Source organism: Camponotus vicinus, unplaced genomic scaffold (assembly GCF_025532165.1).
Source record: "Camponotus vicinus isolate PSW18456_S1 unplaced genomic scaffold, iyCamVici1.0 SCAF_2, whole genome shotgun sequence".
NCBI lineage: Eukaryota > Metazoa > Arthropoda > Insecta > Hymenoptera > Formicidae > Camponotus > Camponotus vicinus.
In genome coordinates, this window is record NW_028141956.1 from 16,344,306 (window position 1) to 16,369,967 (window position 25,662).

Here is a 25,662-nt window from a genome sequence, read left to right on the forward strand (position 1 = left end):
AAAGAATAGTCATAATAAAAAACATGTTTTTGTTTTCTAAGAATAGAAAGAGATACACAGGACGGTGTAAAAAGACGCGGATGTACCACAATCTTGTGCACGTTTCCGACGTAGCTTTTAGCTCGCATTAATATCATGATAAGCGAGGCGAGCGGTCGCGCTTGGCGAGGGTGTCAAGGAATTTACAGTTGCCGGAAGTTTCGCGCAAATCGAACAGAGAGGAAGCAGAAGCGGATCCGAAGGGGTGCGCAAAGCGACTATGAAGAAGAGATAGAAGAGGACAGAATTTTTCCGCGCAAAGTCCGGCGAGAAACGTGCGCCAAGAGCGCTAAACCGACAATAGCGCTCTTTTTCAGGGCCGCGTTCGTGCACTTAACAATGCTACAATCCACTCCCGCATGCACTGTTCTTCGTCCTCCGTTCCTCGTCCTTCTTTCCATCGTCGCGCCGCGTCCTCCTCTCTATCTGCATTGACGTTTTTCTTTTTGTCGCCTCCTCGTGGCGTCTCCGTTGCTCTCGTTTCTTCCAGTCGCTTCCACTCGAACGTCGGGGCCATCCTTTCGCACCCTGTGCTTTTTACCCCCGCGATATATCCATTTGCCGACAACAAGCGTCGTCCACCATCCCCTCGTTCTCGGAGCCGCCGACGGTTGGCACAATGCGCAATGCATTTTTGTGATTAAAATTTAGTGACGCCGACTCTGTTCCGGTGTGTCATGGCGAACCAAGGGTGCCGTACGTGTACGTGTATGTGTGCGTCGGCGTGGATGGAGGATTCCCGCAGGATCAGGGCGTCGAGATCTTCGACGAACGCTTGTCTGAATGCCGGGTAACTCGCCGGTCGTGTCGCTGAGGGATTTGAGGATAATTTTTACAAGCAAAGCCACGCACTTTGTGATTTACGGCTTTCTCGAGAAAGCGCAGAGTTGATTTTTTTTTAAATACATGTTTCACGGAAAGTCTGATTATTATTAAACATTAATAATTGCACAAAGTTTTATCCTCATTTATTTAACAGGTGCAGCGTCCTTTACAAATTTGCAAACATATATAGATATGTAACACAAACGAGAAATTTAGAATTTCGTGCAAAGAAATTATCAACATCTCTTGAAACATTCGCAATTGATTTTTTTAAAATCAGCTGTTTCACAGAAAATCTGACTATTATTAAATAATTATACGAATTTTTATCTTCATATTTAACATGTGTGCAGCATCATTTATAAATTCGCACATGTAGATACATAATGCAAAAAAGAAAAATTTTAAATTTCGCGAAAAGGAAAATAATTCAACATTTCGCGGTAAAAGTATGCATGTAAAACACGATCAAGATGAATTTTCTAAGGAAACAGATGTTAGCTAAATTATGATGTTGACAAAAACAACGTCTCAAAATTCGAGCTGGCGGAAAAGAGCATTTCGAGCGACTCACACGCGCCTCTTCCCACACAATCTTCTCTTGCGAAAGAATCCCGAAACCACCTCCGAAGACGTGGCCTCGGTCTTTGCTCTTAGCCGCCGTTAACTTCCGGGTTCCGTAAACATTCCATGGTCCTACGGTCAAAATAAAAGTCGAGAAAGGAAGAAGCTTCGGAGCTTTTGCCGCGACGTGCTTTGCCGTGGCGGAAGACAGCCACGGCGAAGTTGACGGCAGCCATCGCGAGAAGGATGAGAGCCTGAAAAGGAGTAAGCCGCGGGGAAAGACGATGGGGGGATTGCGGTATATAGAGGACTGGCCGGGCGAGCGGAGATTAAGGCGGCAGCTCTTAAGCCTGACGCCGAAATCCTGACGTTGAGGCTTTCGTCGAGTCTGAAAAGGGACGAAATACCAACCACCCACTACACCGCGCCACTCGTGGACCAGTCTGCTGCGCATTACTCGCCGACCTTTACCTCTTAGCGCTTCTATCCTCCCCCGTCATTCCGTTTCTCTCTTCCTTCCTCGCCTCGCCGCGGCACCGAAACAACATGGAGTGCTTGCCCTATCGAACCCAACAGCCTGATTCCGACAAGCTCTCCTCGCGCATTTGCATCAAGAATTACTTGCACTATTCTGTTATTTTCTAAAATGCGAAAACTGTTTTTCTTTAATTTAATCGTTTACGAAATCATTTGCGATTTATCGATGAGAGAGATACTTGTGCTCTATATTATATTTTTCCTCTGCATTTATTATTGTTACCAATATTACGAGTCACGTATACAGTAGATAAATAATAAAACATTATTGTCACTTTTGATTTTTTTATCAATAAAATATTAATTTTTTTATAAATAATTCCTCAATAATTAAAATTTTATTTAATCCAACATTGAATATTTACTATTTCACTAGAATACTTGTTACGCATTTATAAATTGTAATGTATCGAACTAAAAGATATGTATGCATATGCATTTGTCAGCCATTGTATAAAAAGTATACATCTATGAGGAATAAATAAAAGAATACGAAAAAGGAGAAAACAATAATCTTGAAGACAAGCAAGCGCACGTTTTTAACGAGCAAGTCCATCTTCTGACACGCCGCTTTTAGCCGTGCGATCGTTCAACAACAAAAGTACGTGATTTTGCTCTTCGCCATCAACCGGGTCCTCGATCAGGCTTTAATCTGGAAAACGTCTGGCGCGAGAAGATCTCGATTGCCGGTCCGCTCGGCTTTTCGTGGATTACATTTCGTCGATGACGGGCTGGCGCGGTGGTGGAAGGGTGCGAAAGCGAGTAAATGAAGTATATGTAAATAATGAGGGTGAGGAAATGAATACGTCGACGGCTGCTTGGGCCGCACTCCGCTAATGGCGGGTGCAACGCCCGTTGAAGGAACCACCCGAAAATAATTCCGGCAGGAAGAGTAGCGGAGAGGCTCCCACGTTTCGCCCAATTATCGTAAAACGCCGTCTACTTCGCGCCTCGGATTTTAAGCGGGCGAGAAGCGTCGTTCGTATGCGAAATCGATATGCGTCTCTACGAAAAATGGCTCGCTCTCACAGTGAATGCTTACGAATGCCATTTTGCCACGAGAACAGTCAGTGATGGAATGGCTACTGCACGACGGTGAATATTTTATATTCAATACTTTGTATTCAAAGTTCCTCGTACTCTGCGTTCAGTTTTACAGATATGGAGGGCGATATAATTTCGACGAGTGCTATTTTCATCGAAAAGTTCACGGGAGGAAACGTTGTTACACGACACTTGGTTTGCAATCACATCGATAAGTAACTGCCGATGAACTTTGCCGAGTGGATCGACGAGAGGAAAGCGTATCCGCGACGATCCGGTCGCGTGAGATGAGATGTAAAAGGACAAAGAAAGAGAGAGAGATTATCGCGAAGAGAACGATCCGAGAGATAGAGAAAAAGGAGGAAAACTGAAGGTATAGGTGGATAAATAGACTGATATAAAAAGAAGAAGTAGTGCAGGAAAGAGTAAAGCTCGTCTTGCAGTACGCGGTTAAACTCCACGAGCACGTCGGAGAAGGGGAAGCTTCTTGACTTTTCAATTTTCTTCCGCTCTTCTATCTCAGTTCGACCGCTTCTCCCTCCCCCCTATTTCTTTCGTTCTCCTTCACTACTTCTCATCCTCTCCTTTCCCCTTTCTCGTTCCTTCTCATCCCGCATCCTCGTCGAAGCGATCGCAACGAGTCAATAGGGATTGCCTTTGCCCCGAGTAAAATAATTTTCCGGAAAGTTGTGCCGCTCGGCAATGTTAACACTCTGAAAGTGGGTTTGCCTACTTCAAAGGAAATATGAGAACCGACGCGGACGCGCTTGATTTTTCGATCCGCTCCTTTACTTTTTTATCCGTTACCGGGCTTTATCTTCTTGAGCGAGAGACGGATCGCGCGCGCATCGCTGACCACTTTGAATTCTGACGGAGGAGAAAGAACGCGATACGAAAGTTAACGGAGAGAATCGCGAATTCGCCGCGAGCGGAAGCGAACACGATAGATGAAAAAAAATAACCAAAGTCCACTTTCGACTTTTGCGATCTTCTTTTTGAGAATCGCATTCGGTTTCCAGCGATCGTTGAATAACGATTCCCACAATGCAACGAAAAATTTTGAACATCAACTATTGTTAACTCCAAGTACGCTACTTATTTGTCAATTCGCCGTAATTCTTTTTATAGTCGAGATAGATTTTCATGCGGAAAAGTTCTTTTTTCCGCTAACCATGTTACCGAAACACATTTTTCGCTTCGTCCATTTCCGCGTAATATAAAATCTCGTTGACGATGCTTCGTGAAAAATTTTAATGTGCGAATACGTGGTAGCAATTACACTATAGTGTGGAAAATATTGCGGAAATGCTCGTTCGGCACACGTTAACATACATTCAATTTCTTTCTTTTTTTCTCAAGATTTTTCTCTTTTTTTTTTTGCATGACTGTAATTAATGTCCATTTGATCAAGACACGTTTTTATGGACGATAAAGGATACATAGGTGCCATAATAACGAAACAGCGTCTTGTATCATGCCAAACGTGTCTGCATTATTCGTAAAATTTTCTAGACAATGTGTATGTATCATGCAGTTTGACGGAAAATCCATGACGAAGGGCGAAACATAATTACGGTGCGCGCCTTGTCATCGAGCCGCCGAGGGGGCGGTCGTCGTTGCTCGACGGATGTCCGTGCAATGTCGAGTCGGGTCAACTGGCAATGTTGTACTGCTGCTAGCTCGTTAGAATGAAATGGCTCTCAGGTAAAGAATGGTAGCAGGAAGAATTAACTCTTACCACGAGACGGGGTACTTAGATCGTGCAGAAAAACCTGCGCGCCAAGTGTTTTTGCCGTCTGTAAGAGATCTTATTGTCTTTTATAAAACCCGGTTAATTACTGAAGCCCGGTGCTCGTTAAAAATGGCGCATTCTGTCACTGCAATTATGTCGTCATCGTCTCCCCCTCCTCATTTCAGTATTTTTAATTCTATATTTTCTAATTATATAGTACAAAAAATAGATCTTTTTTTTTTGCAGCTTGAAAAATTGAAACGAAAGGTCGTATAATAATAAAAGCGTGTTCGCGTTGATATTTGTTTAAATGCATTTATTTTGTTTATTTATTTATTCTCTCATTTATTTACATTAAAAGCGAATCCGCATGAATTTACGGCACAAAATGATCTCTACATTTTATGATGATGGACACATTTCGCGTTTTTTTATCAATCGTTAAATTCTTTATAATAAAAAATATTTAGCAGCTCTTTAAAGATTGTTTTCTGAGCAAGAGAATAAACGATCGAATAAGTTTTTGATGGGATATGAAAACGAAGGCAGAAAAGAGTTTTGTGTCGACCGCGGAGACATTCGGCGGACGTTTCGCCAAGCGGCTCTTGATAAAATGAACGCTTTAATCACTCCTCGATTATCCCTTCACGGATGAAATTTTAATTTACGATGCAATAAAGTTCCAAAGAGTCGTGCCCGCGCGTGCAAAATTCGCTCGCTTTATGCGCTCTCAATTTGAAAGTTTCAGTTTGACCGTTAAGCCCCCGAAGGGAAATGATGGGGCGGAGGACAGAAATTAGAGTGGGGGTAGGAGGGGAGAGAGAGAGAGGAAGAGAGAGAGAGTGAGTGAAAGGAAGAAGTGCTGGAACAAGAACTGCGGAGGAAAGTGCAGAGTGGCGGGGAACATCGTATTAAATCGGAAGATTGGAATTCTAATTAATACTCGCGGATTATCGATAAAGGGGCACGAGGGAACGGGCACGTTAAGGGGAAGCAGGGAGAGAGGGAGGGAGGGAGGGAAGGAGATGGCGGAACGACGACTCGTTCCGTTCGTTTCATCCTTCGCGCGTCTCCGACACTCGCCTTAATGTCTTCCCTAACCCACCCCCACAAATGGCATCGCCGTTGGAATAGATTATATCGTAATGAAAATCTTGATGTTTGACGTTTTGCAATTGATGACTTTATATTACTGTCGATTCATTGAATATCTTGCGTACCGATGCATATTACGTGTCACGTGTCTTCGCTATAGACTGATTGGTATAAAATAGATTTTAATAAATTGACTAATTATTTGCAAGAGTATTAAGAGAAATGTTGAGAACTTGAGCAGGTTTTATATTTACAGTTATGAATATTCTTCTTTTGACCAATAGATATTTTTTATAAAATTTCGGTATCATATCCATCATTAGAAAAATCATGATAATTAATTTTGTCTATTTTTATAATAATTTGTATAATGATTTCATTAATAAAAAAAAATATATATATATATATATTCTTTTTTTTTTAAATCTGATGGTCTCTAATTATAAATTTGTCATCAATATATATTGTTACTACATAAAATACATGAAAAATACTAATCTGAAAAATCCTGTAACGTCACAAAAAAAACGAGATATCAAACTCGTTATTTGAATATGAATTTGATTTTATTTCAGTCGCATGCTTTACACGCACATCATACATTCAATATGAATCGGTTTGAATACTTTTTTCATACAATTTACTCTGTCGTTACTATAATACAGGAAAATGCGACGTGTACACGTGTCGTGAATTCTTTTCACGGATGGAGCGCCGCGCATTTGGCGACAGCTGTGTATAATTGTGCAAAACGGATATGAGATAGTCGGAATGTGCCGTACGTCGCGAATCCGAAAGAATTAGTCACGCAAGTGCGTTTTTTGTACGCACATTCCATTTTTCCTTTATCGTGTTGCGAACAACGAAAAGACGTCATGTCTTAAAAAGATAAATTACTAAATGAATTTTTAGAAACAAAAATAAATCAATAAACATTTGTTTCACAGTTTATCAGCTGATTTCGCATAATTAATCATAAGAATATAACTGCTTTGTTATTTACTCTAAACACTTTCGCTATTATTATTAATAAATGTAATTTTACTACGAATATTGTTGATATTGCATTAATATTATTATTATAAAAAGGAAGAAAAGAGATTTCCTCTTTCTTTCTCAAGGACTTAAATGCATCGCACACTTTGTCGCGAAGCTGCACGGTACGAAAAATTGTCGGCGCCTTTCACGAAATTGGAGCGCGCAGAAGATGAACCGCTTCTTTGCGTCGGGCATAATTCCCGTGTATTTCACTCACAGCCGCGAGGGAATATTTACAAATGGCATTTAAATCCGGGAGACGATCGCTCGCGATAACCGCGGAATATCGTTTGTCGGCAACCAGCGCGAGCGGAAGCGACAGCGGGAGCGGATGGATGGAGACGCTTAAAGTGTAAATAGGAGGCGACTCGCGCCAGACAAAGCGTTTTCTTGACCCCTCTCCTCTCTATATTCCGCCTCCTCCTCGTAGCTATAAAAGGAAAGGACACAGCCCTTTCACGGTTACTACGAGTCTGAGAGTCGAATCGAGAGTCGGCGGAAGTGAAATCCTGAAATATTAATGTGACACCCAACCTTCGTCGTACGGTGATCCTTACCTCCGGCTTCTGCCTAGTTCTCCTTGTCCGTGTTCTTTCTCGTTCTCCGAGATCGTATAAGTCCGACGTTTGGGTTTTTTTTCTCCTCACGTCCGCCCTTGCGCCACCTTGTTGAATCATATACCACCCGCGTCGGCACGTTGGCCTGGTACGATTTGGAAAAACAGAATGTATATATACATATATACATACATACATACATACATATACACACACACACACACTCACATACACACACATATACTTTTACGTGCGAAGATTTTTCCTGGGAATATTAGTTTGCTTGACCAAGTAGAAACAGCTTTAATGTAACATCGTCGAAATTGATACATAAATGTGTGCAATGACTGTATTCATATAAAAATGTGCTTTTTACAGGAGCATGTTATTTTTTGCAATTTTTTTTGTTTTTTTGTCCTAAAAGTAAGTATAGAAATAAACATGAATTTTATTTTATCCAAATGAGAAAGATGCGATAGCGCTGGTAAAGAAAGCAAATTTAATACATAGTTGTTATTATATTTGAAAAGCAGAAAAACATTTCATTCGCGCATATATTAATAACTTTCCACACAATCCTAGATAACAAAACATAGACTTTTCGTTTAGACGTGTTATATGTGTATCCGACTATTTCGAAAAGTTATATCAGTTTAACCAGTGATTCAATTTAATCAGACAACATGTATTGTTGGTTATTATTTGCAGTATATCACAAAATTCCGTGCTTTTGTCAGCCTTCATTAACAAATAACTGAATAATTAATCTAATCTGTAAAATATGTTTCCTGTTTTCAACGAAAATTGATTTTATGTGACGGTTGTATTGTGAAAATTTACATTTATTTATTAATTCACGAAGAGAAGGAATTTATTACAACATATTTTGTACAAATCTGTTTAAGCACACATAATTGATTTTCAACATTGCACCGAATATGCTCGAAAAAAATGTATAATTTAATTGTTCTCATTTTTCTACATGATTTCGTTTACAAAAATTGGCGAAATAATTTATCATATATTTGAAAAATCACTTTGCAAATCTACTGTACTCTATCGCATCCCTTGATTGTACAATACATCGCCCTGTCAACATATCGCGTATGATTGACCGCGATAATGAATATTTCCGTACTTTATAAATGATGCAAGATACAATTAATTGCGTGCCGCATAATTAATTAACTGTGACAATGTGACTGATCTTTCTGTATGGCAAACGACATATCTGCAAAATACACATGTTTACGTATATAAGTTACGTATATCGCGTTATTGCATTTGTTTTCTATTCCAGGTCCTAACGGTGTTGATATTGCTTTTTTCAGGAGGGTGAGAGGGGATACTTGGAGGGACTCGCTTCGAGGTACGCGGATCTCTTCAGAACACATTACGGAGATGTTTTGGAACCGCTCGAGGAGTTACGCCGGCGAGAAACAAACGCTTCTGCCAGAATGCCCAACACTCAGCTCACCACCAGTCATTCACAGCCCATTTACGTGCCCGGGAAGTACTCGGTAAGCAAAATTCCTCATATTCGCTTTTATTTGCCGCCCTTCCCACTCCGTCAATTCCCTTTTTATTGCTTTCGCGGGCAGCATAATGCGGTTAAAGGATGACATACAGTGTGTAGTGGCTTGTCTACCGCCACACGATTTCTTCTTATTACTCTATTCCCCTGACACTTCGCCAAATTGCTTTCGAAGGGACAGAATTCGCGAGAGGAACACGTCCAGTTGATTCGATACAAGCACTTGTGCCTCTTTCTGATGGATAGATACAATTTTGTTACGAGGAAAATTGTCAGACGTAGACAATCGCTTGTGTTCGATGAAATACGAACGTATTTATGACGCTAAAGTGGCGTGTTAACAGTTTTTGCAAAAGAATATTAACATCGAATATTTAAATTAAAATAATAATTAATGATAGCACGCAATTGATAATTGAAAGATTATATGAATCGCAGGTATTAGATTTAGAAAACATTTTAAGCCAAATCTCTAATTATTAAATTTATTAAAACTCTAATTATTAAATTTATTAAAACATTTTAAATATCGTCACATATTTTTCCGCAAGAAGCATCTTTTTATATATTTGAATGCTCAATAAAAGAGAGATTTAGCGAAGAATTAGAAGTTCAAACACTTTACATTTGTGGGCTCGTGGCTCCTTCATAAGTAACTTCCTAAAGTGCTTTAAGGCGATTAACCATGTAGACTCTATCGATCCCAGCTTAAATCGGTTATTGTTCGTTACCCCAGACTTTCTCCGCGTCTAATCGAGTTTTCAAGCGCAAGCAATCGATTGACGATTAAGGTCATGCTTCTTCGAAGATCGATAGCGTGTCAATTTGGAAAATTAATAAAACTCACTCGCTTTCTGAAATATCACGTCTGGATTAAACGTGAAAACGATTGTTAAATCAATTAGTTGATCGTATATCGTTTAAGTTTCTATGTCTTTCGATATATTTTTATAGTTTGCACATTATTAAAGTTTTATATGGTTAAAAATATAACGTAAAAACAATTTCGTAAATATTTAATTATATGTTATAAAAATTAATGTTAAATTAACAATATTAAAAAAAATGATTTTGATTACAAAAATAAATCACTATTATTTTTTAAAGCGTATGGTTACAATTATCAAGGCACTCTTAGAAAACTTACTATCGATAAAATTTTTTATCAAATCTTGCGCCGATTTTGTCTTATTAAAATTTGATTCAAATTAACTTTTTTACAATTTTGGATTTTTAAAATCAAAGATTTTAACGCAGCGCTAAATTTTAAATCAAAGGTCCTACTAATATAAATTTTACGTAAATTAAATAAAGGCTAAAAATTCCTTATATTATATATTTCTCGAATCTTATACGAAGACACTATAATACTATAAAAATATAATACATACACACAAAATAATAATTAATAATCTATAACGAAATCAAAATTTGATACGGATTTATCATTACGTATAAAAAACATTCTATATAATTGGAAGATTTTTTTCCTGGGAGAGTGGTGGGATTTATCATCTCAAAAGACATGATTAGACTGACCCCCAAGTCCATCTACGATCTCTTTTCTCACAAAATTTCGCGGCACAACAACGTTGCCTTCACTGTAACGAGTTCTTAATACTACCCCCGAGGCTTTTCCTACTTACGACGTAAGTGGTAGTCCCGTACTGCTTCGCAAGCAAAACCCGCCGCTCTGTATAAGATAGTGGAAAAGAGCGAACGTTCTCCATTTTTGTGCAGCCCTCGAGCTGCCTCAGCGACAAGGAGGAGGATGAAATCTATGGCTTCGGATACGGTGTCTTCAGCAGACAGATGCTCCAGCATCGACAGCAGAAGCTCGCACTCGCCACACAAAACACGACTAGTGCCGTGACATCAGGTGGACCTCAGCCAACCTACCAAAGGTAAGAAGAAATACATGTTGATATCTGTATATGATATTGCAATAGTTTGTCCGCAAATATGATCTGGCTCAAATAGATAGTAAAAAACATTTTTAAAACTAAGAAAATGACATAAATAAAATAAAATATATATATAATATATATAGACATATAAAAAAATTGTTATTATCTCTCTCTCTCTCTCTCTCTCTCTCGCGTTCCTTCTTTCCTTTTTTTGGGTGAATGCATGCGCGTATTAAAGGATTAAATTGAGCAAATAGAAAATTAGTAATGGAATTATAAAGAATAATACAGTGATTAGGCATAATAATAATTTAGCGATCAGAAAAATTAGTAGAATAAGTCGAAACTAATCAGACAGAGTTTGCATCTTGAAATTTCTTTCTAAAATTTCAAAATTTAATATTTTCATTTATTTTTACAAGTTTATACACATATAAATTAAATTATTAATAAAATAAAAAAATAGTAGCTATTACTATATTATATTTGAACATTATTTATTGTACAAGAGAAGATTAACGCGGCAAAATCCATTACTTGCTCGAATCGCGTCAGTGATGCCCGACATTGAATATATTTATCGAACACTGCAAATACGAGAAAACAGGAGGATTTTCGCATATGACGATTCGATTTGGATAGTCAGATAACACGCGCGTATATAATGCGCGGGAATAATGAAATATTAATGCTAATGGTTGATCCAGTTAATCCTAAAATTTTGACATGTCGATTAATTAATCCTCCCTCGAAACAAATAAAAACCGTTTTATCGTAAATGTATCATATAGAATATCGAATTCCGTGTTTATGAAGCGCGAACGTTCTTATCGAGCGCTTAATATTCAATTTGTATGAAAAGGGGGATATGACATGTTGCTTCAAATGGACAGCACGGATATCAAATTCAAATTAGACTTAATCTCACCAATTAGAATCGATCTATCAACGTGAAATAAATATTTTGTTCCCGAGCCGCTTTTCTTCGAATTTTGAACTTTTATAATTTGTAATCTTCTAACTTTAGAATTTGCAAGTTTTCAATTTTTACATCAATTTACTCTGCTATTAACTCCCTGTTTATACAGCAGCAGAGAGAAAGGATTTAAAGAAAAGACATCAGAATTTCAAACACGTTGGAGAGCCTTTGTATTTAATGGTCCCATTTTTACGCACCTCTGCACAGTACAAACGCTACTCGGCTTTCCGGACCGTTCGCATAACACGATGCTGCTCGCTGCCGCAGTCGCACAGTCTGTTTATTATCCGTAATTGCCCATTGCTAACTGCTCTAACTGATCCGAAATACCATCTGCGTGCAGTCTCGCGCCGGCTGCTTGATATTTAATGGCTAATTAACCGACGAACCGAGGCAGTGAGCACGTTTGGCCCGGCATTCTCGTGTACTTGCTCGACGATGCCGCGCCGCATCGTTGCTAGCAGGAGAAACTGAAAGACGAAAAGGGAATGAGAAAGGCACCAAGATAGGAGAGAGAAAGAGAGAGAAGGCATATCGCATTATTAAATTCCATTATCGCGCCATGGGCATCGACTGTTTTCGTGCATGCGCCAATAAGCACGATGCCTAAGTCCAACTGAAACTACTCTCTCGCCCTTCTCGTTGCCACGATGAGCACGCTTTGCGAATGAGTACGCTTTCACACAGATCATATTCGCGTTCTTGGTACTGTGACTCGGCTTCGTAACGACGTAGAATCTGAATCGAATGCACCGGATCCTTTTTTAAAAAAATCATAAATTTCTTCTTCATGGAATTGCTGTAATTGTAACTTTGTTATTGTAAATTAAAAAGACAAATTTTTATCCATATTTTTAATTATAATTCAATGAAAGAGAAATGTTTATTTTTCGTACCGATTCAAAATTTTGAGATGCATGTAACTATAGAATATTATATGGATATATTGACAAGCTAGTACAAAATTATTGCTCAATCTAATAATGGCACTAATTTGCGGCGACCATAAAATTAATTGTTTGGAAATAACGATCAATCGAACGAAGCTTTTCGTGGATTTAATTGGCGTTCTGTAAATAACGAGAATCGAAAATAGCGCTCTTCTATTGCTCTCTTAAATAGGAAGATTGAGAAATACAATGTACAAAATAAAAAATGATAGTAATAATGATGATATAGCTGTGGAAGTAAATCAATAGTCATCCAATCCAAATATTTAAAATTAATGAGAATAAGGAAATTTAAAAATTAATATGATTATGTTTCTATTTTCTATTTTAATCGATGTAATAGTTTATTATCATTAATTTTAATTGTTTATTATCATTAATCATTAATCTTAATTCAATTATATATTCTATTTTTTATTACTATTATTATTATATATATATTACTAATTGTTCTTCTTATCACAAAACACTTTATAACCAAGACATGAGAATGGGACGAAAATAACAATAATTTTGCAGTGATGAGCGAAGGAATTAACATCGGTACACGAATCCAATATCGTATCTTTATTGCGTATCGTTGGGGAAACTTATTTTCTTGCAAAAATATCTATGTTCCGAAGGACATTAGGCGGGGATTTTTAATGGGCTCATAAATATCATCGCAACGCTCGGCACGTTAATGCAACGAGCCGAGAGAACGCGGTCTCCGTTGCCCACATACGCCAAAATAATTACCGACTCCGCGGTAATTTATCGCGGTACTATAAAGCATGTACTGCCGTGGTATCGTTACATGGCAGATTGCGCGAAAAACATTGAAAAATAGTCGATGAGGTACATCTTTCGCCTTTATGTTCCACGTTACAACCAGACTCGTGATGGAAACAATTTCTAATAGATTCACTGCAATTGATAACAATTCTTCTACTGTAAATGTCAAACAATCTGCCTTTTGCTTTTCTTTCCGCGTAATACTAGGATCAGAATTTTGCGAACCTCTATTTCATCTACTTTCGCGTTAATAAACAATTTTTTTTTTAAATACACACATTACGAGAATTTTAAATATTTCAAATATGAAGATGTAAAAATATTCTCTCAATATTATAAATGATGGAATAAATGCAATATATACTCCTGATATTCTAAAAGGATGATATAAGAAGATGAATAAAGGGATGAAACAATTTGTAAAGTTTCTCGCATTTTTCTCACTCGCGTGACTAGGTTTTCTTCCACTGTTTCGCAATAATAAATATCTCCTCTGTGGGATCTTTCCCATGGAAGGGAGATCCTGGGATAGCGATATCCTCCGCACCGATCTTGCATGCAACTCGCTTTGATCCTGGTGCGAGCGAGAGGATCCATCGTGCCCGTCGTCGGGACGCGCGTCGAAGCGGCGAGACGATGATCGCGGAATTCATTAGCAACGCGGAGATGGATATCGCGTCCGATTGACGAATGGATCGCGTGCATTAATTATACGCGGTTGTGCACATGGCCGGCCGTTTGTCACACGGTCGATGATGCGTTTAACGATTACCCGCCGATGATGCAACCGACCGAACCGGACTGGCCGGCCGCGTCGCGTCTTCCCACCGAGGGTATTCGCGTGAATACGTCATTATCATAATGTAATACACCGTCCGGTTTTTCGGACGCGCGCTTTTTTATTATATCCCCCCCTTGAATATTCATTTACGCATAACGTGTCGATTCGTACGCGTAAAAAATATTTTTTAAGCGGATTTTTTAAGCGTACGTGTCGACATTTTTATTTATATTTTTTTTCAGACTTAATCCGGTATTTTATTCAGTTTTCCATTAGTTACACCGAACCGAGTTATTTCGTACGTTCAATATATTTATGGAGCCGGGAATAATTTATAATAGAGAAAATTAATCGCGACTCCGGGCGCTACGACAGATTGAACGGCTTAGCCGCACGCTCGTCGTATTCGCGAAAATAGACGTCGGAACATTCGCGCTATAAACAATCGCACGGATCGTGGTCATAAATTAATAAACGGACAATAACGCGGCAAAGTAAAGCCTGACTGACGTGTTGACAGCCACGGCCGATGGTCGGTTTTGTCGTGTCGACGGCCTGGCAAGGTAATCCCATCGACTCGTCGGCGCGTCGCGTCACTTCGCTTCGCGTTGCATCGCGTTGCATCGCGCGCGCCGAAATGCGCGCGGCTCGATTATTATCCGCGCTGCGAATCTCTCGACCTCGCGCCCGTCATTCCGCGTATAATCGCAGTTTAGTCCTTCCATACTCCGGCATTCGGTCGTCTACAATTGTTGACCGCGCGTTTCGATCGATCGCGCGATCCCTGTTGGGACAAAACAGATTTTTCGATCCATTCGACTCTCTCTTTCTCTCTCCCCCTTCCTCTTTATCGGATAAAGCTGTCGAATCACCACGTCGTTGCTCCTCATACACGTGATTTCGCGCAGGTGTGTATTTATACGGCGCCGAACACAGGATTTCAGGGAGAGCAGTGGATTTGAATCCTGCGCTCGTCCTAATTACTCGAATATTTTATTGTCTTTGCGAAGCCGATTGTTATTAATATATTGAGACCATATATAAAATGCATATGGAAAATTACTTTGATCGTTATAAAGTCAGCAGGCTTAAATAAATGTTACATTTTAATAAAAGACAAGGTTGTCATTTTAATGTAAATCCTTTGGCTATAATATACATTATTTCGATATTATTAAATGAAAATTACATTCGTAACCAGTTTATATCATTATAAATGTGATTCTTTTATCATTATCAAGCGCCATGTAGATAGCACCTTAAATAGCGTTAAAGCTAGATACATATTTATCGCTCTTTATGCGTGAAAGGAATACAATTATTAATCGTTATGTAATCTCGTAATATTAAATGTAGATTTTGCGGGCAACGTACGTTTTATGAGAAATGCCCGATTATTTTTATCAAACAAAAATAACGGACTTTATTGAAATTTCAACGAGGAACGTGTGCTTATGAATAACGACGGAAACTGCTATTCTCTCGTAAATTCATTCATTATTACAAATGTATCGCGCGTGATTATACTGGAATCACGTTAATGCAGCGAACCGGATACGTGCCGTTTCTATGCCCTTCTCGTCAACTGCACACTGGGTATTCGGTATCAAACGCAGACGTGTCTTCATAAAAACATTAAATTTAGTTTGCAATTTAGTTTGATACCATTGTTCATATTTTACGCACGTAAAATTAAATTTTTCGTATACCTTTTTTGCAGAAAAAATTGTAAAACATTATTTTAAAATAAAATACGGGATTTATTTGAAACTTTTTTACATCTTCAACTGCTTCAAATTTTGAAATAGCTTATGGAATACAATAATCACACACACAAAGTTATTATAACATCGTAACAAGTACAAAAATACAGCAATCGATTTCTTAAATACATTTCAACATTGATTTATTATTTAACGGTTTATTGAACATTTTATATTAATATTTCAACTTGTTGATATTACTTTTGAGTTGAAAAGTATTAAAAAGAATAAAAAAATGTCACGATAATATAATAATCAATTGTAATAATCTTAATAAGATTTCAAAAAGTTTCGAAAGTATTTTATTGCAACACATCTTTAATTTCCTCGAGAAAAAAACGCGCTGTAGTCATTCCGTCATCTTGTATATTTTTTAATGTTTAACCTGAAAGATTCAAGTGTACAAGGAGAGCGAGAAACAACAAAACGACTCGTGCTGAATCGAAAAAATTTACATACTCGAGTGGCAGCTAACAGATTAAAAACACGAGAAGATCCTCGTGTTTTTTTTTATGTTTCTTTTCAATCGCGTATGAAACATATACGATAGAGCGTCTCTCGCATGCGAAAGACTACGTTACGTCAGCTGACTTCGATCCCGCAGCTTCATCAGGATTCCCCGCGCGAGTGACGGTAACGTTCCACCATCCATTTATGTCGTACCACACGGAGCACGGCTCTTCCGACGCCTACTCGTCGCGGTAATCATGACTCTTAACAACCCTAAATCGATTGCTACTTGGCACACAGCTAGATTCGTCGTTACCTAAGAAAGAAGCAATCACTCCTTCCGTCTAGATGTTGTAAGTTTAACGAGAAAGCAAGTCCAATACAGTCGTACATTCGAACCGTGACAGACGTAATCGATTTTACGACGCTTAGGTACCGACTAAATAAATGTTGGATTTCTTTGGATCTGAAAGTCTCGTAAACTTAACTTTTTCGACATTCAATTGTCGTTCAAGGGACGACAATTTTTGCTTCTTTCCCTCGTATGCTTCTTTCCCCCTTTAGTAATCCAATTGTAAAAAGCCTTTAATTTTTTACGAAATAAACATTATGCGTACAGCTGTTAATGTTGATCATATCGATCCTTGGACGCACCGGATATTCTTCGTTTGTATTACCCTGCCAGAGTAGAATCTATTACGAATCCATCGAGGAGAAAGGGCCACTCGAGGTAATCGATTCGGGATAGTGGACTATAGTGGATACAGAGGAAGAGAGGCCGCCTTGGCCGGGAGTGGCCGTCGACCGGAATTGCAACGCGCGCGGCGGTTTACCCGTCGAGATGTTAGCTTTTCGTCAAAGGATCCTATTAGTATGCGGTTAGTATTACGGCGTGGTGTATCAGGACACATTGAGACAACGACGCGCTATCTCTATTACCGATTCTCTGGCACGTGAACCCTGTCGACCCCTTGGCCGTTCCCGCGGGCCATTCTGCTGCCATCGCCGATTGAACACGCGTGTATGTGTGTTTATGCCCGGTTCACATTTCTCGACTTCCTCGACGACGGTTTGCTTTGTGGCCTCGATAGAATCGAGATCAACGAGATCAGCCAATAAGACTATTAGCTTGCGCTTCTTGGATCCTTGACGTTGATTAGAAATCGCGCGCGCATTCCGACGTGATCCACCGTAAGAGATCGATCGCTCTTGGACAGAAGATACTTGGAATACTTTGGCGAATACCATTATTTACGAAGGTACGATAGCTTCACGTGTCCCGAGATGTATATCGGGATTTCCGTATACTTTCCCTTTTTATCGCTGTATTATGGAAATATTTTAATTCCTCATTCAAATCTCGGAGAATAACTCTAAATCATTTTAAATAAACATTTCTATAATTTATTTGAATCGTCTATACTTCTCTTTGAAATAGGATAAAATTGATTGATTGGTAAATCGATATTAAAGCATTAATAAATGCATCCTATTGTGTCTTTCTCTTTATCTCTCGCTTCACTTGTTTCTTTGTATTTTCACAGGATTTTGAACAAACACACATTTGCATTTCGAAAACGGATTGTCGATATACAGATGGGTTGTCGAGTGATTGTAATTGTTACCCAATTAAATACTGTTCCATGTTGCAAATCACTTTGATCTCTTGTTTCGCAATAGTCTATATAGAACGAGATGTAGGTGAAAAAAAAAGGGAATTACGCGATCATTCATTGGATAACGTATGGTCATGGAAACCGCGTATGTCGCCACGGGAAACTATATTAATGATGTAATAATTCCACAATTTTGTCCGACAGAATTACGCATTTGTTAAGCCGCACATATAATAGAACGCTACCTTTGACCATATCAGTATATTAATCTGTTGCCCGTGGGGAGATCACGTCTGAATGCATAAAACAGAATAATCTTTGTTTTTCATTATCAAGTCGCGATGTATTATTTAAAAAAATTGAAATTTTCGATCTCTTTGCGCTTTTCATATAAATTATATTCGCAAAAACTGTCTTCAACACTCTACTCGGATTCTTCTTCAAAGATGACAATGATTTTAAAACAACAAAAGATATATCAGAATTAAGTAATTTCCTTAAATAATTTTATTAATTTTAAAATTTTATTATTAATTATTAATTTCCTTAAATAATTACCTTTATTTCTCCATCGCTTGTCTTCGTAGAAGATAATCCTTTAAAAGATCCTTTACTTCGCGAGCAATTTACTTTAAATAACGCTATTTTGTGCATCATACAAATGACTGCATTAAACTCGGACGAGAAGCCAAATTGTACCGCTATAACACGTACTAATTAAATTGAAATTAACTTGGCAAACACTAGTAAATTCATTAACGACGCATAATAGTATCGAAATGCGCGCCCCGGTCGATCAATTTCATATATCAAAGGATGTTAAATCCCAGCGAGACTAGTCACTCTATTACGCTTAATATCGATACTCGTAACTTTGATGCGACCGTGTTTATGACCGGAAAATCACGCGTTCCCACGCGTAGAAATGTCGTCGCGGGCAAAAAGCAAGAAGACACAAAAGCGAAGTAGAAGTGCGCGCAGACGCCGGGCGGTCTGCCAAGCGGCGTCGTCCCTTTAATTGTCAGCATATTTTAACCGTAATTTTCTTCTGTTCCAGTTGTCTGAGCCCGAGATCTGCGTTCTTCTACGAGTTCCCGCCTAACGGTAAGTCGCATATTCGCAGCTTCATTTGTCTCCCTGCTTAAGATTTAAGAGGCACAAGGGGAAAACTCGAGCCTCTCTCCGTCGCGTTGTTCATTCGCGAGGCGAAATTAGGACGCGTACGCGAATTTACAAGTATGCGCTGTGTTTCGCGAGCGTGGCTGTTAGTCATTCATTCTAATAATTATTAACTTGTACAATTGTAATAACAAGCACTGCCATTTAATGGTATTTACAGGGGGTAGACAAAATAATGTGAACACTTGAAAAATACTCTATATTTGTTTATTAATAACGTGTTGGGCTATTATTTGCCTTTAATACAGCTTCAATTTTCCTTGGAAAAGAACCATACAATTTTTGAATAGTCTTCAGTGGAATATTGTCCCATTATTTTATCAAAATATCTGTCAATTGCTTTAAAGATGTTGGAGGAGGGAATCTGCTTCTCACTCTCTTTTCCAAAACTGCCCATAGTGGTTCGATGATATTTAAATCGAGTAATTGTGCTGGTCAGAGAAGATATTAAAGTTCATTTTGATGCGTTCAAATCAAGATTGAACTTTTCTAGCTTGTGCATGGTTGCGTTACACATTTTTTGAAAAATTATATTATTTAATAGAACAAATTTTTAATAGAAGAATTTTTAATAAAAGAATATTTAATAGAAGAAATTTTTTGAAAAATTGTATTATTTAATAGAAGAATGTTGAACACATGTTTTGAAAAATTGTATTATTTAATAGAAGAATGGGACAATATTTCGTTGGAGACTATTCAAAAATTGTATGATTCTATTCCAAGGAGAATTGAAGTTATATTAAAGGTAAATGGTGGCCCAATATCTTATTGATAAACAAATGCAGTATTTATTTTTGAGGTGTTCACATTATTTTGTCTACCCCCTGTATAATCTCGTGAAAAGTTTCAATCGTATATTGCGCGTCTCGTATATTATATTCGCAGTATCGACTTTCTCTCTCCCCATGAAACTTCCATAAATTATATTTATAAAGTAATAAACGATAAGATCATTTTATAAGCACAGAGTCCTTACGATTCTTCCTTTTGATATATCGACACTCGTAATATATAGATACATCGTTTTACGAGAACACAGAGTAACTCTATAATAGATTGAGAAAACCATACTGAAGCTTATCAAAGCAGAACGAAGTACAACAGAGATTTCAATGCAGTAGGAGGTTATTTAATGCATCGATCGTAGAGCTTTGTATGACTCATACATTCCCGTGGCGTGTATATACATGAAGGCGGACGCGATTTTCAAGAGAGGATGCTTTGTGTGCACGTCCTTACCAATGAAATATATCTAAATGATCTAACAATGGGGACGACCATAAGCGGACGATACCTTTCTTCCTTTCTCGGTGCGCCCGTATTCATCGTTATGCGAGAATGTACGAAAATCTCGCCACGCGCCTTTGCGGATAACCGATCGCCAACATTAACAAACAGCTGCAGCTGGAATCGCTCGAACAACATTGTTGTCCCGCGTCTCATCCCTTATACAAATCGGATAATGCCGATCGTGCTCGTAGAACGGGTACTTTGTAATTTTCAAGCCGAGAGAAGATCGAAATCCCTCGATAGCTTGACTTGTAGTTGTCCCGTAGCTCTTAAGCCTCTTAACCATCGTCACGAGTGATAAAATTATTTACAGATCTACTTATCGTGACGAAAAAGGATGTAGAGAAGCTTTCTATGCAAATTTGATATTCGCACGAATGGAAATTTTATCGATTGGATAAGAATAGCGGATATAGAATAATGTAAAGATGAGTATTAGTTTCTATACCCGAGTAGAAATTTCGTTCGATTTACATCGGGAAAGCAATGGGCAAACCCGATCTGAACATCGGGACATGATAATGTTCAACCAATGATGACCTTATCTCAGCGTCACGCAGCTTCCCGATCAAAAACTTAACAGGTTTACCTGACTAAGACTTCATCGGGATAGGGATCAGGTCCGAGTCGGGTAAGCGTGGACTTCTTGCAGGAGTTATGCATTTTCTCCGCAATTAAATAAAAATATTTATTGTTAACGTTGTCAACTTAAGGAGTAAAATGATTTATTTTCAAAATTTTTTCTTATTAAACCTTACAAAATGTTATAGATATACTTATTATATAGTATTTTGTACTAAAAATGAAAGAATTCTCACAATATTGTAACAACAATGATTTGTTCTTTAGATAATGCTTATCACATTTTTCTAGACTTGTTAAATATAAATCAATGAAAAATTAATGGAAACTTTTAAATCTAAATAACATTTTTTTAGACTTTTTTTTAATTTAGAAATTTTTAATTATTATTTAATTATTATTAATATTATTATTATTCTTATTTTTTATATTTTTTAAAACATATTTTTGTTATAAGAACAGAAAAATTTAATAATAAAGTATATTATATCTTGCAAATAAAAATAAAATAATTTCTTTATAAAATAAAAATGCAAATAAAAATAAAATAATTTCTTTATAAGATAAAAAAACTTTTCTTAATTATAATCATAATAATCAATTCAACTGAAGACGGAACTGAGGACGGAATAATCAATTCAACGGAAGACAACTGAAACATAAAATTAAAAAATAATTTTTTCTAACTGAAATTTTGGCAACGTTCATTGTTAATCTCCTTCGCTTTCTTGGAAATCAGTATTGCTCTCTTCTGCAGTTTCTTCTTCTTCGCTTTTTTCATTTGTTTCTTTGATCTTACGACCATCATTCCAATCTTTGGCATTATGTAGGACACCTTGCACAGCTTTTATGAACTTTTGAGTTGATATTGGTTTATTATTAGACCCGAAAGAATGGGTATAAATTCCTAGTATATATAACAAAATAACGTATAAAATATATCAAGTCAGTATGTACAATTCTATAAATTGAAAAAAATAAATACCTTCTAATACATTATAAATTGTCATATTTTTAAAAACTTTTTTACCAGGTGTTGCTTTCACCGGTACTAATAATTTTCCTACATTTGGTGATACAAATTGTCGAATAATATCACCCAGACATCGAGTCATAGATCGTCTTTTATTTACTGACTTTAGAATCTTGATTTTCTTGAAATAAAAAGAAATAAAAATATAATTCATTGCTTTAATTTCATACAATAATTTCGAGGTCAAACTGAATAAGCAACTACTCACTATTTTATTGCGATATTCTGTGTTTAATCGAATCAAGTCATTGAATTCTTCGAAATCGTTCATTGTTGCGCAAGGTAACTGAATAGGTCCTGAATCTTCATCGTCGACTATATTTAATGCTTCCATTGCTTGGAAAGGAGTATTTTCCATCTTAGATTGAAGATTTTTTAATTTAATTTTACAATCAACGACGAGGCCTTTAAGATCAGATATTTGCTTGGACACAGAATCATAACATTTTAACACAGTTTCCTTTAATGAACCTAAAAAATAATTAATTAAGAATTCAATTTTCATTCTCGATAAATTCTGAATGATTTATATATAAAGAACAAAATTAATGAAATTACTCTGTTCAAACTCCATCTCATGTTCATAAATTGTACACAAGAAAGACTTCTTTTGTGAGGATTGTAATGAGCGAGAATCTGTCTTTCCTGTCGATTGTGATGTAATGGTGTTTTGAGAATTTTTCCTGGGCAAGCCAATTTTATGTGATTTTTTAGAAATATTGTCTCTACTTTCATTTCCTCTCGGTGAATATCCTTGAGATCTATACGAATGTAATGAACTTGATGAAGACATTGAATCTGTTTTATTACAACTCAAACTTGGTGACGAAAATTTTCTTGAATTTATGCTAGATTGGACATTTTTCAAGTTCTGTTTTTTCATATATTGTTTTCTAGAGAACGAAGAATAATTTCCATCTACACTTTCTTTGTCATTTGTTTGGTAAGAATTCGATAGCTGACGGCTATCAGAAAATTTAGAATTGTATATATGACGTGAAGAGTTAAAAGGACGACTTATATCATTTTTATTTATATCGTGTAGTGGCGAATATGAATGTTTCCTGACGTTAGGTTTGTTTGTTTCATTTTTTTCATTCTCCCGCTTAGATTCTGTTACATCACAAAAAGATGGTGAAGAGAGATATCGTTCTAAATGTGTATCTCTGTTCTTATCAGAGAGATTTCTTTCTTCAGAAGAAAATGTGAGCGATTTTGAGATAAATGAACGTCGATTATTTTCTTTTAATTTTAGTGAGCTTTTATTACCATTTGTAGTCCCATTTTCATCTGGACTCGATAAGTGCTCGGTAGAAGATGATCGTCGTGACTCTCTTCTTGATTTCGACGAATGATTAGGCAGTTTTTGAGAGGAGGAATGCTTTGATCCTTTTCTAGTTGTTTTAATTTTGTGTTGAGTTATAGATTTAATAGATTCATCACTGCTATTATTAGAATTACATGAACCGTCGAAGGGCAAAGAATGTTGGATCGACATTTTATTTTTTTCACTCCGTTGAGACAGGCATTTCCTTTTCTTTTCATATTTTTCGTCATAAAGACTCTTAGTCGAGTTTTTATCAAGTCCTAAAATCAATTCTACATTTGGGAATTTTTTTTTTAAAGCAATGCAAAAAACAGAAAACGAAAAAAATTACCTTTTTTGTAAATACCGACATTCTCAATAGCATTTTCTTTTTCATTTTCTATTAGATCAACGTGGAAATTTAATGATTCTTCAATAATTGGTATATCAATCGAAGACTTTTTCATTTGATAAAACTTCTTTTCTTGCAGCATTTTCTTTTGACATGCAATTTCGTCGTCTGTAGAATATGCATATTGTTTGGTTTCCAGCTTTTCTAGTCCAATTTCAGCATCTTTGTAGGATTTTGCTCTACCTCTAATTTCTACTTCGTATTTTGGCCATTGAGTGTCTGGTGGTGCTCCTTGTTTTACCAAAGACTGCAGGTCTTTTCTTTTCTTACTCAACAGTGAACCTGACATGTAATAACATTCCAGAATCTTTTCAACTTCATTCCATACGATCCAATGTGAAGGAACGATCTCGATACTAATTAATTGAGTCTTGTCCTCTGGGAAAACCATTAATTTATACGGATATTCGTCCATCTAAACAGGGAGAGAAAGAGAAAACCATGTGACACTATGAAAAGAAAAATATTTCACGAAAGTCAAGTCAAATAATTGTCGTTATTTTTAAAAAACGAAGTTACATACTTGTATAATTGAAAACAACAATAAAGATTAGAATCGATTCGTCACACATTGCAGACATAAGTAAATATTCATAAACGGAGAGCTGCAGCTAATTTTTTCTAAAACTATGCACTTTTAGTATTTAATGACATAAATATATACCTTTTTGAGTAATTAATACACTTTTGTTGAAATCAGTTGTGTTCTTAACCTCACTGCTGCCGGTGCACGAACGATTAGTGAGAAATACAGTTTGACGCATTACTCTCAAGGACTAATATTTTTTTCTCACAACCATACACGAGCACATAAATCAAAATATATATTTTCTTATTATAAATACATTTTTTTGTTAACATCACTTTCTTTACGAGAGAAGAATACAAAGGAAGAAAAGTGGCGTGTAACACACGTGACGCTTTAGAGGTTAAGTCCATCCCGCAATGTTGAGGCATCATGAAATGGCGCTGTGTGCATAGCTGCCATTTTGTTCCGCGTATTTATTCAAAAAAGTTTTATTGTTAAAAGTTTTATTATAAATATGAAAAATTTTATTGTTAAAAGTTTTATTGTTAAAAATTTAAAAAAAGTTATAAAAAGTTTTATTGTTAAGTTTTATTTTAAATATGAAGAAGTGGCATTGTAAATATTTTTTCTTCTTGATTCTCACTGATATCAAAAGTGACAAATTTTCCACGTATTGAAATTAATGGACAGGTGATAAATTTAGCATGGCGTCTAGTTACCTCCCACATTTCCAAAATGTTTGAATCACAAGGCTTTTTAAAAAGTGATTTTGTTATTTTCATTGTGGTTCCACTTATTTGTATCGCCCTCTCATCCATTTCAGGAGGAATATTTATTTTAGTTATTTCCATTAGCGTCCCATTTTCTAGTATTACTGTATTGTTTGGGAATTTTTGTGTTAGAATTGAATTATTATATTTTAAACGTTTGATTGTATTTCTGGAAATATCCTTCTGAAGTTTTGATATGATTTGCACAGAAGAAGTGGGAAGAGGCTTTTTGATATCAATTAAATATATTTCTTGCAAACGACGACAAATTTGTGCCAACGGTCGATTTCCACTTCGTAAGAGTTTCTTAATTTTCCCCAAACAGTTCTCAAATGGGAAGGCAGTGACATTGGAGAGAGAACATCCCATATTC

General features: G+C 36.8%; 2 protein-coding genes across 8 annotated transcripts in view; one reads left to right on the forward strand and one right to left on the reverse strand.

Moving 5' to 3' along the window:
- The window catches only part of LOC145967325 (uncharacterized), a 363,462-nt gene that overhangs the window by 230,733 nt on the left and 107,067 nt on the right, over positions 1-25,662 (forward strand). For all 7 annotated transcript variants that reach the window (XR_014437343.1, XR_014437341.1, XR_014437342.1 and 4 more), the window contains exons 2-4: positions 8,763-8,951; positions 10,706-10,869; positions 19,243-19,289. Coding sequence is in view for 4 of the 7 variants with exons in the window: in XM_083092118.1 (XP_082948244.1) it covers positions 8,763-8,951; positions 10,706-10,869; positions 19,243-19,289 (400 nt within the window). In the remaining 3 variants the exon portion in view is untranslated. The remainder of the gene's footprint in view (positions 1-8,762; positions 8,952-10,705; positions 10,870-19,242; positions 19,290-25,662) is intronic.
- On the reverse strand, positions 21,950-25,075 carry LOC145966271 (uncharacterized). The gene is made up of 6 exons (XM_083090248.1): positions 24,655-25,075; positions 23,931-24,405; positions 23,542-23,871; positions 22,481-22,743; positions 22,225-22,393; positions 21,950-22,146 (listed from the first exon to the last, which is right to left on the reverse strand). Exons 2-6 carry the CDS (start codon positions 24,403-24,405, stop codon positions 21,950-21,952), a joined length of 1,434 nt encoding a protein of 477 aa, XP_082946374.1. The 5' UTR covers positions 24,655-25,075.